Below are 16,843 nucleotides of genomic sequence, written 5' to 3' on the forward strand. Positions count from 1 at the left end.
CGTTTTTGAAATTTACCTCGACTTTACTTGAGTGCCTAAGGTTAGCTTTAAAGGATTCCTTATCCTCTACTTTCCAAGAAAAAATCTTTTCCTTTATGCACTTTGTGGGTGTGACAGGTTCAGATTCACTTTCTACAAGTAAGTTTACCCTAATTGGGAAGTGGTCAGAGGGGTTTTCCTCCTGTATGACCTCCAGATCCTTTATATCATTAAGGTTAGCACAGCTTATCCATCCTAGATCAACTATACTGCGTCCAGTATGGTAACAAGTGAATTGGGCTGGTGTATCGCTGCATGTTCTACCATTAAGTAGAGCAAAATTATTACTACGCATAAAATCAGCCAATCTACGACCTCTGGTGTTGATGGTTGCATCAAGTGACACCCTTTCTTGGTTGAGAGCTGTTCCACTTATTATCTCCTCCGGGAGTGAGTTTAGATTACCAAGCCGTGCATTAAAGTCACCCAACATCAGCATAGGCAAATGTCTATAGGTGATAGAAATTTCATCCATGACAGATTGGAATAGATTTAGAAGTACCTCTAGGTTCCATGATGGCCGAAAATATACACAGGCAATGATCCCCTCGTAATATTTCGATTTAATATGAATAATAATCCAGCTTTCTGAAACATCCAGGGTTCTGGTTTGGAAGTTCTTTTTCAGAATAATTGCTAGACCTCCACTTGCACGACCAGTACTTTTTTCCTTTATTGCATTCGCACATATAGCCTGATAATTCCCCCAACCACGAGGAAGTTTTAATGAAGTGGTTGACCAAGTTTCACATATGCAGAAGATATCGACGTCAGTAATTGCTGTGTGATTAAAGAAGTTGCTGATGCCGCTCGAGTTCCATGCTATTATAATTAGTTTTTTGTTATTTGGATAATTGGATTCTGTAAGATCGGTGTAAATTTCTGTTTTAAGGGTTTTACTTGCTTTATATTATTTACACGACTGTCCCAATAGTACCATGTATCTTCGATCCTGAGTTTATTGCCTTTTATTTGTGTTCTGAGACCTTGCTTAATTTTCTCAGCCGCAGTTTTGACCAGGTTCGCTTTTATCTTACGTTCACGAGTGGTGAGGTCGTGAACGATAGAGATTTTACTGTTTTTTAAAACAGAAGCTTTTGTGGCCATTATATTTTCTTTGATTTCCTGATTGTTTAATTTGACGCGTATTAGTTTCCCCTTCTTGTCGGCAGGATGAATGTTACTTAAACTCACTTCTGTGTTGAATTTGGTACGGAGAAAATTCTGAGCCTGTTCCTGGAGTTTTGCTTGTTCCCACTCGTGATTCCTAATAATAATATTCAATCGCTTTGCTTCCTTTTCCTGCGCGTATACAAGTTGATCCATTTGTCTTAGTTTTAGTTCCGTTTTCTTCATGAGGTCATTTGCCATCTCGCTTGCCGAATTTCCAGATTCGACTGCTTTGTTTTTTATTCCTTCCTTCAAGGATGAGACCTCAGACTCGAGCTCTGTTTGTTTACTTTTTAAATCCGCCAATTTTGAATTCCAGCTTGATTCCATATTTTTGAGGTCTTCTTTAATACCATAAATTGCTTTTGCATTGATAGCTTGGGAATTTGTTATTTTTGCTTCTAGTTTAATAACATTATCTGCTGCTTCATTCCTCATCAAGCTGATCTCCTTGGTCAGAGATTCAAGAACTTCTTTGAAACCATCACTCATCTTAACTGTGTTGCTTATATCTGGAACAGGGTTTAACTCGTCAGTCGAAACATCCAAGATGTTAGCTTGATCAATTGCACGATATTTATCTACTATTATAGGATCTGTGGAGTTGTCTCCTTTTTTATGAGGATGAAATGTAGCTTCAAATTCAGACCAAGAGGAGTCCAGGTCTTTTTCAGCGTCTCGTTTTCTCTTTAGGAATTCTCTGATGTCGCACTCGGATCCCACTCTCTCTCCAAAGGTAAAAGCTTTAAGTTTTCTACCAGGTTTACTTTTTTCTGTAGCTGTAGGGATTTGTTCACTCACTGGGATAGCAAGTGAATTTGACTTCGTATTAGGTATCCTTGCTGGATTATCTGATATAAGATTCTTTATGCACACACCACCGAACATTCTAACCTCAAACCCTATGCGGCAAGCTTTTTTTAATTGACACTCCTAGTATGAATGCTTTTATCTTGAATTTATCACTTATTATGTGTAATAAAAATTAGTTAATAAAATTACGACAGTTGCAGAAATAAGAACCAATTAAATTGACGGAAATTTCGCAATTATCTATGATCACATTAGAGACACTAGTTGCAGTTCAGCCACCAAATTCTAACCTCTAATATATATGTCGGAGATGAAAGAATGAAATGGGGTTTTCCAATAGGACGGGAAATTCCTAACGGTCGAGACTAGTTTTTACAGTAACAATTAAATAAAACTTAAGCTCTAGTTGTTTACAACTTAAGTAGATTATGTTTATTACGGGAGGCTTAGGCTCGCTGTGACATCTGTTCACCAAACGTAGCCACGGTCACAGGATGGATATAGTAAGACACAAAGGACAAGATAGTAAGATAATAAGATTGTTGTCCTTCTTTAAATATTTCTGACTAAAAGGTTTTTTATGAAGAGTACAGAGTTTTTGGACTAGTTGAGTCGGTCAGTTCTGATTGAGCATTCGTTGTGCGAGTACAAGTTTTCCTGCTGACCGTGGATTCTTTCTCGAGCCAAGTTTACCGTAGTACTCGTATATTATTTAATCATAGTTTAATTATTAATATTATCGGGCGATTGTATACTACGATTAATATCATTTATTATTATTAATTTATTGTTATCATTTTATGTGTATCAAATATTGTGTTAGTTGTAATTCTGTATGTATTAACAATTGTGAGATATTATATTCGTTATACCGTTTGTTTAGTTACAACTATTTGTGAATAATACTTTAATAATAAATTACTGTTCTGTGTAATTATTATTCGTTTATATTTGTAATAAAATGCCAGACAAAAATAATAAACCCGATGGTCAGGGTGATGCCCATCATGTTACTGGTCTTCCGACATCAGAAGTGGGATCTGAATCATCAACTGGAATTTCTGCGGAACAGTTTAGTCTTCTGTTAGAAGCTCAAAATCGAAATCTTATTGAGCTGATGAAAGTCGTGACAAAGCCGCAGTCAAGTATTAAGAATATCTCTCTACCAAAGTTCCACCCGGAAAATTCGAGTGCAGATCCTGTTGCTTGGTGCGCGACAGCAGATATGTGTTTAAGTGAACGTCCACTGGAAGGTAGTGCACTTATTATTGTGTTAAGTGAAGCTCTCCAGGGTACTGCATCTCAATGGCTATCCCAGGTATGTTTTCCGGGAATAACTTGGACTCAACTCAAAGATTGTTTCCTGACAAGATTTGGTGGCGTTGAAACATCGGCAGCTACACTGATAAATCTTCAAAATAGTCGCCCAAAAGATGGTGAATGTTTAGCTGCATATTCAAACCGTCTTTTGTCATCACTCACATCGAAGTGGAAAAATTCAAATATAGAAGAAATCGCTGTGTCAATTGTGCTAGCTCATGCTTCACAGTTTGATAGCCGACTTCAGCGCTTATCGTTCACTACCGACATAAAAACTCAGTCTCAGTTGCAAAACGAGTTAAAAGCTTTTTCGTACTCCAGAAAAAGGTCGGCACCGATGCAAGAAGACTGGAAATCATCTGATACGAAACGACTGAAGCCGTCAACGCCAGTTAAGTGTTTTAATTGTGGAAAATCGGGGCACAAGAAATCAGAATGTCGTTCGAGGCCCGAGATTAGAAAACACGAATCAGTTCTCAACAACCAGATTGTGAGTAAGATCACTACACCTTACAAGCCTGTTACCTGCTTCAAGTGCGGCGTGAGCGGTCATATTGCCTCAAAATGCACATCATCGATTGGAAACAAGAATGCCAACAACAATGAACGTCGTGTGGATGTTTGCACTGTGGCAGCTTCATCAGGATCATTGAGACACCTTGGTGAGTCATTTTCATTTTGTTTCGACTCTGGGGCAGAATGTTCATTAATTAAAGGGAGCATTGCTGCTAGATTCTCAGGAAAAAGAGAAAATAAATTGATAATTTTAAGAGGTATAGGAAATGCTAGTGTAAATTGTACGGTACAAATTTTGTCCACTGTAACTATAAATGGTCATACATTGGAGATTCTTTTTCATGTTGTATTAGATAATTATTTAAAGAACGACGTCATGATTGGTCGTGAAATTCTTAATCAAGGATTTGATGTTAATATAACCCTAGATCACTTTACCATTTCCAAGAGTAAAACCATTTATGCGTGTGATAAACCGGAGTTAAATGATAAAATCGACTTCAATAATGTAGATACAGACGTAACCGGTGGCAATAAAATTAAACTTATATCTACTTTGGAAGAGTTTAAAGAATCTTTTATTCAAGGCTTTCCAAATACTTGTGTTAATACCGGAGAGTTGGAAATACGTTTAATTGATCCTAATGTTACGGTACAAAGACGACCGTACCGGCTTAGCTCGGAAGAAAGGCAGGTAGTCAGGGACAGAATAGATGAATTGTTAAAAGCAAATGTTATTCGTCCGAGTTGTTCCCCTTTTTCGAGCCCAATATTACTAGTAAAAAAGAAGGATGGTCCGGATCGTCTGTGTGTGGACTATCGTGGGCTGAATGATAATACTGTTACCGATAGATTCCCGTTACCTCTTATTGCTGACCAAATTGCCTGACTTAGCGGCGCAATATATTTTACATGTTTAGATATGGCAAGTGGTTTCCATCAAATCCCTGTTCATCCAGAATCTATCGAACGGACCGCGTTTGTGACCCCTGATGGTCAGTATGAATATTTAACAATGCCTTTTGGTTTAAAAAATGCGCCATCTGTTTTCCAACGAGCTGTGATGAGAGCTCTCGGAAAACTCGCGTATTCATATGTTATAGTTTACCTCGATGATATTATGATAATTGCATCTACAATAGAAGAAGTATTAGAAAGAATACGAGAAGTGACGAGTATACTTATTGAGGCTGGATTTTCTTTTAATTTTTCAAAATGTTCGTTTCTAAAGACCTCAGTTCATTATCTCGGGTATGAGATTAGAGCCGGCGAAGTCCGACCCAACCCTCGTAAAATCTCAGCGCTTACAGAACTACCTGCACTCCAAAGTGTCACTCAGCTGAGACAATTTATAGGCCTTTCGTCTTACTTCCGTAAATTTATACCTAAGTTTTCTCAAATACTGAAACCTTTATACCAATTAACGTCAGGTAATAAAAAAAATATTGAATGGACGACTTTACATGAAAATATTCGACAAAAAGTAATATCAGCACTGACAAACGAACCAGTACTTATGATATTTAATCCGAATCTTCCGATAGAATTACACACAGATGCTAGTTCCGACGGTTATGGTGCAATTCTTATGCAAAAATTAAACGGTTCAAATCGAGTTGTCGAATACTATAGTAAAGCAACTAGTAAAGCCGAGTCAAAATATCATTCACACGAGCTAGAGACCCTAGCGGTATTTAATTCTGTTAAATTCTTTCGTCATTATTTACACGGTCGTAAATTTATTGTGATAACTGACTGTAACTCGTTGAAAGCGTCGCGTAGTAAAGTTGAATTGACTCCAAGAGTTCATCGCTGGTGGGCTTACTTACAAACTTTTGAATTTGATATCGTCTACAGAGAAGGCAAGCGTATGGGTCACGTAGATTTCTTTTCGAGAAATCCTATTCAAGTAAAATCGCGGGAAGAATTCAATAAAGTTACCGAAAAACGCATTAACATCGCAGAAATTTCCGATGATTGGCTTCTCGTAGAACAAAGACGCGATTCTGAGATATCTGAAATAGTAACAAAGTTAGAAAATGACGATTTAGCCGAAGATCTTGCTAAAACCTTTGAATTGCGGGCTGGGGTACTTCATCGAAAAATTCAAAGGCGTGGTAAAACACTCTGTTTACCAATCGTACCACGTGCTTTTAGGTGGTCAGTGATTAGTCACGTACATGAGTCAGTTATGCACTTGGGATGGGAGAAAACACTTGATAAGGTTTGCGAGTATTATTGATTTGAGGGAATGACGAAGTATGTTCGTAAATTCGTAGACAACTGTTTTGCTTGCAAACTTTCCAATTCAAGCTCAGGTAAAACTCAAGTTGAGCTTCATCCCATACCCAAGACCAGCATACCCTGGCATACTGTGCATATAGACATAACAGGTAAACTGAGTGGTAAAAGCGATTCGAAAGAATATATTATTGTCATGATAGATGCCTTTACTAAATTTGTTTTATTACATCATACTCGAAAAATGGACACGGCAAATACTATCAAAGCTTTAAATCGCGCTGTATCCTTGTTTGGTCCACCTACTCGTGTAATAGCAGATCAAGGTAGATGTTTTACTGGCAAAGAGTTCCAAGATTTTTGTACTTCTCAAAATATTAAATTACACTTAATAGCAACGGGGGCTAGTAGGGAAAATGATCAGGTTGAACGAGTAATGAGTACTCTTAAAAATATGTTTACTACAGTTGAAACAAACGGGCGCTCATGGCAGGCGGCAATAGATGAGGTTCAATTAGCGATGAATTGCACTACCAATCGTGTCACCAAAGCTAGTTCACTGGAATTGTTAATTGGTAGAGTAGCGCGACCGTTTGGGTTAATAGTCGATGATAATGAAAAAGAAGTCGATATCTCTGATGTAAGACAAAATGCGATTGAAAATATAGAAAAGAATGCTAAATATGATAAGTCTAGATTTGATAAGAATAAAGCAAAGGTAATTAGATTCAAGTTAGGTGATTTTGTTTTAATTAAAAACGAAGAAAGAAATCAAACTAAGCTTGATCCAAAATTCAGAGGTCCATTCGTGGTAGTAGAAGTTCTCGATAATGATCGGTATACTTTAAAATCTTTAAGCTGTAATAGAACTTACAAATATAGTCATGAGAACTTAAGAAAAATGCCGGAAAGTCATATTCCTAGCGAGTTGGATGTTTCAGATGGGAGTGTTGATGAAAGAGACTCTGAGACAGAGTCTTGAGCCACCAGGGGAAAGGTCAAGCACTAATGACAGAAAAAAAAAAGATCGCACTACTTGCACCAGGATGTAGGTCGTAACTGCAAACCGGGAGTGGTTTGATCATGGGGCGATGGGCATCTGGTGAAGTGGCGGGGGTCTGAAGTTTTTGAGAAGTCGCACCATACGTATCATACAGTGGCTGTTGATAGTATGGCGGGGGCTTGGATAGAAGATTGCATAGTTGTGGCTATGGCAATATTGGACAGAAAAGATCGCACTACTTGCACCAGGTTGTAGGTCGTAACTGCAAACCGGGAGTGGTTTGATCAGGGGGCGATGGGCAACTGGTGAAGTGGCGGGGGTCTGGAATTTCTGGAAGTCGCACTACACGTATCATACTGTGGCAGTTGATAGTGTGGCGGGGGCTTGAAAAAGTGTACCTAGTTATGACAACTATGGTAGTATCGGACTGCACGTGGCATGCAGGGGTCATTGAGTGTGAGGATCTATGGTGGACGAAAATACGAACATGGTGAAACGACTGCTCGAGGGAATTATGAAAGGCATACTTAAGAGATCGTATAGTAAAATAAAATATAATGTTAATGAAACACTGCTGAAAGCTTTTAACACTACTATGGATTTCTGAACTGGATAATGAAAAAATCTGTAAATTATGTTGCATTGTAAATAATAGTTAATACAAAGAACTTATATGTGATTCAAAATAAACGTTTTAGATTCACTCGAGGACGCGTGATCGTCAGGATAGCCGTGTCGGAGATGAAAGAATGAAATGGGGTTTTCCAATGGGACGGGAAATTCCTAACAGTCGAGACTAGTTTTTACAGTAACAATTAAATAAAACTTAAGCTCTAGTTGTTTACAACTTAAGTAGATTATGTTTATTACGGGAGGCTTAGGCTCGCTGTGACATCTGTTCACCAAACGTAGCCACGGTCACAGGATGGATATAGTAAGACACAAAGGACAAGATAGTAAGATAATAAGAATGTTGTCCTTCTTTAAATATTTCTGACTAAAAGGTTTTTTATGAAGAGTACAGAGTTTTTGGACTAGTTGAGTCGGTCAGTTCTGATTGAGCATTCGTTGTGCGAGTACAAGTTTTCCTGCTGACCGTGGATTCGTTCTCGAGCCAAGTTTACCGTAGTACTCGTATATTATTTAATCATAGTTTAATTATTAATATTATCGGGCGATTGTATACTACGATTAATATCATTTATTATTATTAATTTATTGTTATCATTTTATGTGTATCAAATATTGTGTTAGTTGTATTTCTGTATGTATTAACAATTGTGAGATATTATATTCGTTATACCGTTTGTTTAGTTACAACTATTTGTGAATAATACTTTAATAATAAATTACTGTTCTGTGTAATTATTATTCGTTTATATTTGTAATAAAATGCCAGACAAAAATAATAAACCCGATGGTCAGGGTGATGCCCATCATGTTACTGGTCTTCCGACATATATATACAAAAAAATAGTCTTCTGATCGATTTTAAGAGCTTGACATTAAAATAAAAATAACTAGAAAACAATGCGGAATTCGAAAAAACTTTATAAAAAATAACTTTTAGAGAATAAAATTGTCTACAAAAAAGGTCCACTGATATTTTGTAATAAGTCTGATAGTTTCGCCGAAAAAGTAGAAAATCTCAAAATTGAATATGAATTCGACTTCAACCTCAAATAACTTTTAAACAAATAGATTCCTCAAAAAATGATAAGAATCTTTTTTTGTAGAGCATTCAATTCCCTACAAAAATATGCCTGCCATTTATTCCTATGATGCATCGTTAGTTACTTATAAAAATCAGAAGACGAAAAAAAAATTTTTCCCATGTTATTCTTATGGGAAATAGAAAAGTGCGATGAGGAACCTCTTAATGTTAATATTAAGAGCTCTAATTTTCATAGGCGTTTTTTTTTATCTAAATGAAACTTTTGAACCTGTTTGGGAGAAAAAAAAACATTTGTTATTTTTTGGATCACTCTAATATATATATAACAATTATTAATAATAAAGTAGTTTTCAGGTCATTCAGAGAATCGAAATTAAATCAGATCGAAGTCTTTATAGCTGATCTTTGAAATTTTTAACTATCTTGTAATAATTTTTTGTTAAATGGTTCAACATCAAAAATTTGTAGTCAAACAATCGATGTTTTTTTTTTTAAATTCTCGACTTTTTAAAATCTTTTGTAAGGGAGTCAATTACTTCAAGAAAAAACAACTTTATCGTTTAAAACTGTTTTTAACCATATCGAATTTTTTAAATTAATTCTGAAAAAATTAGGCTTATTAAAGAAGTAATTTGTTTTCATCAAATTACACTTTTTTATTTTCGCGATATCAAATTTTTATGCTAAGGAAAGTTGATAATTATAGACGCACTCTGTAACTTTCAACAATATAATTAAAAAAAATAATTTTAGCAAGTATTTTTATATTGAATAACCGTTTGTATAAAATATTTATGAAAACTTGAAAAATATTCTCCAAAATTGACATAAAAAAGTATCATTGAAAAGATCTTATCTTGAATAATTTCTTATCAGCTGGTTGAGCTATTTTTAAAAACAATTGTCAAGAAGTTTTTCTGAAAAATTGTATTAGTTTATCAAACATACTTACTTTTCAAATTGTGGATATCTTTATTTTCTACTTGTACACGATCATCTGGCTGCCCTGCTCTTTTAGAAAGAACTAATTTTTTCCTTGTCTCAAGTGGCCAATACGCCCTAATAACGGGTAGCACGTCTGTTCACCCGCGGACAAATTACCCGCGACATTTCATCCGACGACAATACACCCCCAGAAAATATACCCTCAGACCAAATCACCCGTGACAATTTACCCGCGACAATACACCCGCAAATAAAATCAATCGTAAATTCCCACTGTTTTTGAATCAACATTTCATGCCACCTATCGGTCAATATTATTCTTAATTATCGTGGATACATCCCGTATGTCATTGAGAAACACCTTAATTTTCAATATATTTCGTGCTGTCAGACTAAAGTACTATATTATAAAGCAAAACATGTGATCAAAAATCATAATTAAAGTTATTAATAAAGTGTTATCAATTATTAATTTAAAAATGCCATTGAAATTTATCAAATCCCAACGAGGAAAAAATTTATTAATACATGAAGGATACGTTTATACCTGTAAAAGTTTAAATAAAAAAAGTGTGACTTGGCGTTGTAATGAACACAGCGGAAAATTTGCTTGTTCTGTTATTGTTCATACGACAACCGATGATAAAAATGGTAAATTAATATTTTCCGATATTTTATTAACGTTTTATATTTCGATAGATTATAAAGTATAATTTAATTTAATAGGAAATATTATTGGAGATCCTCCGGTACATGATCATCCCGACGATTTGGTCGATGTGAAAGCCAAGCGTATTCGAACAAATTTGAAACGTCGTGCCGTCAATGATGATGTCGGTCCAATTGCTATCATAGATAATGTCGTCAAAAATATTAGGTCACCTGTTATTGCTCGTTTGGGTTCAGTTGCATCTATGCAGCGTACGATACAACGCGCTCGACAAGGAAAAGTGCCCAAGGTTAAAGAAACGGTGCTTGCTGATTTTACTGTACCTGACGAGTTACGCTGTACTTCCAAAAATGAACGATTTTTGCTCTATGATAGCGGGAGTCGTCGGAATCGCTGTTTGATATTTTCAACTGACGCTAATTGGAAAAAATTAAGTGAATGTGAAATTTGGTGTGGAGATGGGACATTTCGTACTGTTCCGGCCATGTTTCAACAGATGTATTCTATATATGGCGTTGTCGGTGAACATACATTACCATTTGTTTATGTTCTGTCATCCAGTAAATCTAAATCAGTTTATCTAGGGATTTTACGAAAGATAAAGGAACTGCTTCCTGGTGTCATTAAGTTGCGACATATGTTAACTGACTTTGAGTCAGCGTACATGAATGCATTTAAAGAAGTGTGTTTTCCTGGTGTAAAAACAACCGGCTGCTTATTCCATCATACGCAATGTATTTGGCGTCATGTTTAAGCCCAAGGGCTACAAGCTCAATACAATACTACGCTTAACCTATCTGAAAATATTCGAATGCTAACGGCTTTATCGTTTGTCCCAGTTGATGATGTAATTCTAGCATATGAAGAACTTGTTACTAGTCAATATTTCGTTGACAATGATGAAATATTATCAGGATTCATAGACTACTATGAATCAATATGGATTGGAATAAAAAAACGGAATGGAAAGACCCGCTCTTCGCCGTTATTCGATATTAAAATTTGGAATTGTTATTTAAGTGTGATTAATGATAAAATTAGGTAAAATAATGGAATGGAAGGTTGGCATCATTCATTTAATGACTTGATTCGGGTCAATCATGCTAATATTAGTAAATTTATTAATGTATTGAAATCCCAACAAAATATTGTTCAGCTCAAACTGTTGCAATTACGTACTGGTTTATTGTTACCGAAGAAACGCCGAGTATATCAGAATTATAATAATCGTTTAAAAAATATTGTTATGTCTTATAATGCTGATGAGAAATTGCAGAATCTTAAAAATATTGCTCGTGTTTTGAAGGTATAATCTTATTAAGAAAATTATGTTAAATAAAATTACTGAATTAAATAATAATAAAAACTACCCGATGAAAAAAGATTTTGTCTAATCATATATGATTATATGTGTTCATATATATGATCATGTATGATTATATATAATCATATATGAAGTTATATATAATCATATATCAAGTTATATATAATCATGCATGATTATATATGGGGTTATATATAATTATATATAATTATACACTGGTCACAGAAATTAAGGGATAGAAAAAAAATCCGAAATTTTTAGGTGATTTTCAACATGCTGTAACTCGGTAAAAAATGGTCGTATAAAAAAAATAAAAAAAGCAAATTGTAGCCTCAAGTTTCTAGTTTTCAGATCTGGACCTCAAAATTTTTTATCATGTACGGTTCCGGAGTAATCATAAGAAAACCAACGAAAAAAAAATTTCCAAAATTTTTGCTGGTCTTTCAATACCTCTATGGGCGACAGTAAATTTTTTTGAATAATCCGACTATCTGACTTTTCTCGGAAATTTTATGCCCTTTAATTTGGTGGCCTTAAAAAGTCTCTACGACGATTTGGCGCCGAGTTATCATTGATCAAAGCAAAAAAGTCCATTTTGGCTTTGATAATCAATAACTCCGGATGTATTGGTCGTACAGAGAATAGAAGCAGGGTTTTGAAAACTGGAAAACATTCTCTATGAGGCAAAATTAGTGGCATTTGATAGAAAAATTTTTTTTAAAGCGATATTGTTTGGTAAAAAACAGGTCAAAATTCACAAATTTAAGGATATTTGGAAATCTTGCTATAACTTTGGATATAACGGATAAACAAAGGATATCTTCGACTTTTTTTTAACCTTTAAGTGTCCTGAAAAAACCCTGAAAATTTCAAATAGCTGCGATTTTTCTTTCTTAGTGCCCCGAAGCTTTAAATTTATCGATTTTGTCAAAAATCACCATAATTGGTAGTTTCTCGGTTTTTGTTCATTTTTTCGATTTGAAAATGGTTTTTTTACCGATAATCTCCATTTCTTTGATCAAAAAGATCGATAATCGAAAAAAATTGAAAAAAAAAAAATTTTGAAAAAAAATTTTTTTTTTTTCAAAATTTTTTTTTTCAAAAATTTTTTTTTTTCGAAATTTTTTTTTTGTTGTATCTGCAATGATTTATCATTGTTAAAAAAAATTCCTAAAATTTTTTTTACCACTGTAACTGCATCTGCTTCAAATGTCAACTTAACAAACATACCCTTTGGGTAACTCTAATGCCGGCGGTAAAAAAAATTTTAGGAATTTTTTTTGACAATGATAAATCATTGCAGATACAACAAAAAAAAAATTTCGAAAAAAAAAAATTTTTGAAAAAAAAAATTTTGAAAAAAAAAAAATTTTTTTTCAAAATTTTTTTTTTTTCAATTTTTTTCGATTATCGATCTTTTTGATCAAAGAAATGGAGATTATCGGTAAAAAAACCATTTTCAAATCGAAAAAATGAACAAAAACCGAGAAACTACCAATTATGGTGATTTTTGACAAAATCGATAAATTTAAAGCTTCGGGGCACTAAGAAAGAAAAATCGCAGCTATTTGAAATTTTCAGGGTTTTTTCAGGACACTTAAAGGTTAAAAAAAAGTCGAAGATATCCTTTGTTTATCCGTTATATCCAAAGTTATAGCAAGATTTCCAAATATCCTTAAATTTGTGAATTTTGACCTGTTTTTTACCAAACAATATCGCTTTAAAAAAAATTTTTCTATCAAATGCCACTAATTTTGCCTTATAGAGAATGTTTTCCAGTTTTCAAAACCCTGCTTCTATTCTCTGTACGACCAATACATCCGGAGTTATTGATTATCAAAGCCAAAATGGACTTTTTTGCTTTGATCAATGATAACTCGGCGCCAAATCGTCGTAGAGACTTTTTAAGGCCACCAAATTAAAGGGCATAAAATTTCCGAGAAAAGTCAGATAGTCGGATTATTCAAAAAAATTTACTGTCGCCCATAGAGGTATTGAAAGACCAGCAAAAATTTTGGAAATTTTTTTTTCGTTGGTTTTCTCAAGATTACTCCGGAACTGTGAATGATAAAAAAATTTGAGGTCCAGATCTAAAAACTAGAAACTTGAGGCTACAATTTGCTTTTTTTTTTTTTTTTATACGACCATTTTTCACCGAGTTACAGCATGTTGAAAATCACCTAAAAATTTCGGATTTTTTTTCTATCCCTTAATTTCTGTGACCAGTGTATATGACCCCATACATAATTAGATCTGATCATACCTGGCTGTTATGAGCCCATATATAAGTCTATATATATATATATATATATATATATATATATATATATATATATATATATATATATATATATATATATATATTAGGGTGGCCTAAAAAAACCGACTATTTTTATTTCGAGTCTCTTCTGAGAATTTGTTGGTTTAAGATGTTTTAAGACGCCTCTCCAGAAATCAGCTCGATAAAAAATTTTCAAGAGGTCGCTTACGAATTTTGAAAATATCAAAAATGATCGAAATTCAGATTTTTTTGTTTTCAATGTCTTCTTTCTCGTGGCATCTATAGTTTGTATTTATGAAATCATGACTACGCTGAAAATTTCAGCCCAAAATTAAAATATTTGAACGGCGCTCAAGAATTTTGAATATTAACTGAAAATATGTAACTAATACTTTGAATTAGTTTTTGTATTTTTTTATAACTCAGTTATTGTCATTTCACTTAAATATAACTTTTGCATAGCCGAAAATATACAGGACAGTCTTAAACAATAAAAGTAGGTGAGTTTTGAATAAGCAAAAAAACCTTAAAATTGAATTATAAAATAAAAAAGTATGTAAATAACTTATTATTTATATATCTCGGGTTGTATTTTTATTCATTATGATACAAATTGATGGTAAAAAAATTGAGAAGCTTTATTATTAATATTCAAGGGTCGCTCGAAAACATCCAAGAGACAGTACTCGAAAACATTCAAAATTCTTGAGCGCCGTTTAAATATTTTAATTTTGGGCTAAAATGTTCAGCGTAGTCATGATTTCATAAATATAAACTATAGCTGCCACAAGAAAGAAGAAATTTAAAACAAAAAAATCTGAATTTCGATCATTTTTGATATTTTCAAAATTCGTGAGCGACCTCTTGAAAATTTTTTATCGAGCTGATTTTTGGAGAGGCTTCTTAAAACATCTTGAATCAACAAATTTTCATAAGAGACTCAAAAAAAAAATATAGTCGGTTTTTTGGGCCACCCTAATATATATATATTATATTTGTACTGTTAACAAAAATAATTGATAAACTATTAGTATTTTATAATCAGGTTTTGTAAAAAGTTAAATTATATATTTCAATATATATTTACATGTAAATTTCGACTAAAAGACAATAATCTATTAAATAGGGTAATTTATCTCAATGTATAATTTTAAAGAATGTAAATATTCCAAAATTTATTACAAAATAATATTCGATTAAATATAAAAAGTATCTTTTAGATAATGACTACAGATATACGTCGTTTCTTCACGAAAACCTATTATTTAAAAAACACTATTTTTCAATTTCGTATTTTTTAAATTTTGTTGTAATTAGTACGTAAAGTAGTTATTTTCACGTTGAAAATGAATGTGTACTGGAAAAAATCGTATAGTATGGTGTAATCTAAGCGTAAAATTGAAATTCCACTAAATCAGCCCTGGTGGAGAATAAGAGTAGTTTCAGTGTACTCTTTCTTTCATCGAAACTACGGTGGGAATAGCGGGTAAAAATCGTGTGACCCGGAGAAGTACGGTGTAATTTAATTGTATGTTGTGTGGAATTTTTGCACAATTACACGGTGGAATTTCAGGGAATTCAGTGGAATCGGATCTGCCAGGGTAATGCATCTATTCAAAAAATTTAAGCTATACTTTTTTTATTTAATGCATATTCAAATAGTTAATAGCTATCAGAAATAATATTTTGTATTTAAAATAATGACAAAAATTTTTTCATCAATGTAAAAAATTTAAATAGTTAAAAATAATTAATTTTAATAAATATTTCTAAGAACAACTTTTTGTTTCAAAGCTTTATGATTTATACAAAATGAAATTAGGTTTGAATAAATAAACAATTAAATGAAAAGGAAAAAAAATATATAAGAGGTATAAATATAATAAATATTTCACAGAAAAAAGTTTTATTAATCTTCGTCACTGTCCTCTTCAATTACAACTGTAGTATTGTCTTTGTTGAATAATTTACTCAATATTGCAGCAGACCTTGGAATTTTTGATAAGTTTCTTCCGTGCGACAAATAATAAACAATTGCGGCAACGTGGGAGCAACATCCAATAGTTCTAAGACCATTTGCACACTCACAGCTGTGTCTCACAACACTTTTGTGTCCAATAGTATTTGGTTTGTAGTCAATGAAGCAGCTATAAACTTTTCTGCTTATATGACGTGATTGAACTTGAGCTTTTAGTATGTTTGAATGGTCTTTAACATACTGAATAGTGGTATTACCCGAGTCATCTATCATTTCTGACAAGTACGATATCGCTTGTTTAAATTGATAAGATCGAGTGAAAAAAATTTGAAGATCTTTTTCCGTCATTTCTGGAAAATATTCTAGATCATTTGATGATATAGACTACAATGGTAGTTTTTTCCGTTGCCAGCCATTTCGTTGTACTTCATCAGCTAACGTGTTTTCAATATCATTTTGAGATTTCATTCTTTCTACGATCTCATCCGGAAACTCTACATCAGAAGTTAGGCCTTTACTGTACTTATTATGGAGAAACGAGGCGATTCTATAAAAACTTCCGAATCTAGGAAGCATTTTATTGTCAATTTTTTGATCTAGCAGATGATATTTTCGTTTTAGCATTCCGTGCGAAGCATTGGACTCAGCTGTTGTTAACTGATTTCGTTTTCCCTTAATGAGTGCTAGCATTAATACTTCATAACCTTTACTTTCTAAATATTCTTTCACATCACGGAATCCACGGTCAACAACAAACACATCACCAGGTTTCAATAAATTGCATATACCATCAGGATTATTATCTATAATATCTCTCATGATAGTAGCATCGTTTTGGTTGGCATAATACGGTCCTAGCATGTCATCT

At 33.4% G+C, this 16,843-nt stretch overlaps 1 protein-coding gene across 1 annotated transcript; it reads left to right on the plus strand.

Moving 5' to 3' along the window:
- Nucleotides 1-7,270: 7,270 nt before the first annotated feature.
- On the plus strand, nucleotides 7,271-11,146 carry LOC130677764 (uncharacterized). The gene is made up of 3 exons (XM_057484620.1): nucleotides 7,271-7,353; nucleotides 10,321-10,373; nucleotides 10,449-11,146. Exons 1-3 carry the CDS (start codon nucleotides 7,271-7,273, stop codon nucleotides 11,144-11,146), a joined length of 834 nt encoding a protein of 277 aa, XP_057340603.1.
- Nucleotides 11,147-16,843: the final 5,697 nt, after the last annotated feature.

This window comes from Microplitis mediator, chromosome 11, assembly GCF_029852145.1.
Source record: "Microplitis mediator isolate UGA2020A chromosome 11, iyMicMedi2.1, whole genome shotgun sequence".
NCBI lineage: Eukaryota > Metazoa > Arthropoda > Insecta > Hymenoptera > Braconidae > Microplitis > Microplitis mediator.

Bases quoted from the DNA above. Each gene is read 5' to 3' on its own strand.
- LOC130677764 (XM_057484620.1), top strand. From the start codon at position 7,271: ATGGCGGGGGCTTGGATAGAAGATTGCATAGTTGTGGCTATGGCAATA. The intron at 7,354-10,320 runs GTAGGTCGTAAC...TAATGAACACAG, and splicing joins CGCACTACTTGCACCAGGTT to CGGAAAATTTGCTTGTTCTG. The intron at 10,374-10,448 runs GTAAATTAATAT...TTAATTTAATAG, and splicing joins GACAACCGATGATAAAAATG to GAAATATTATTGGAGATCCT.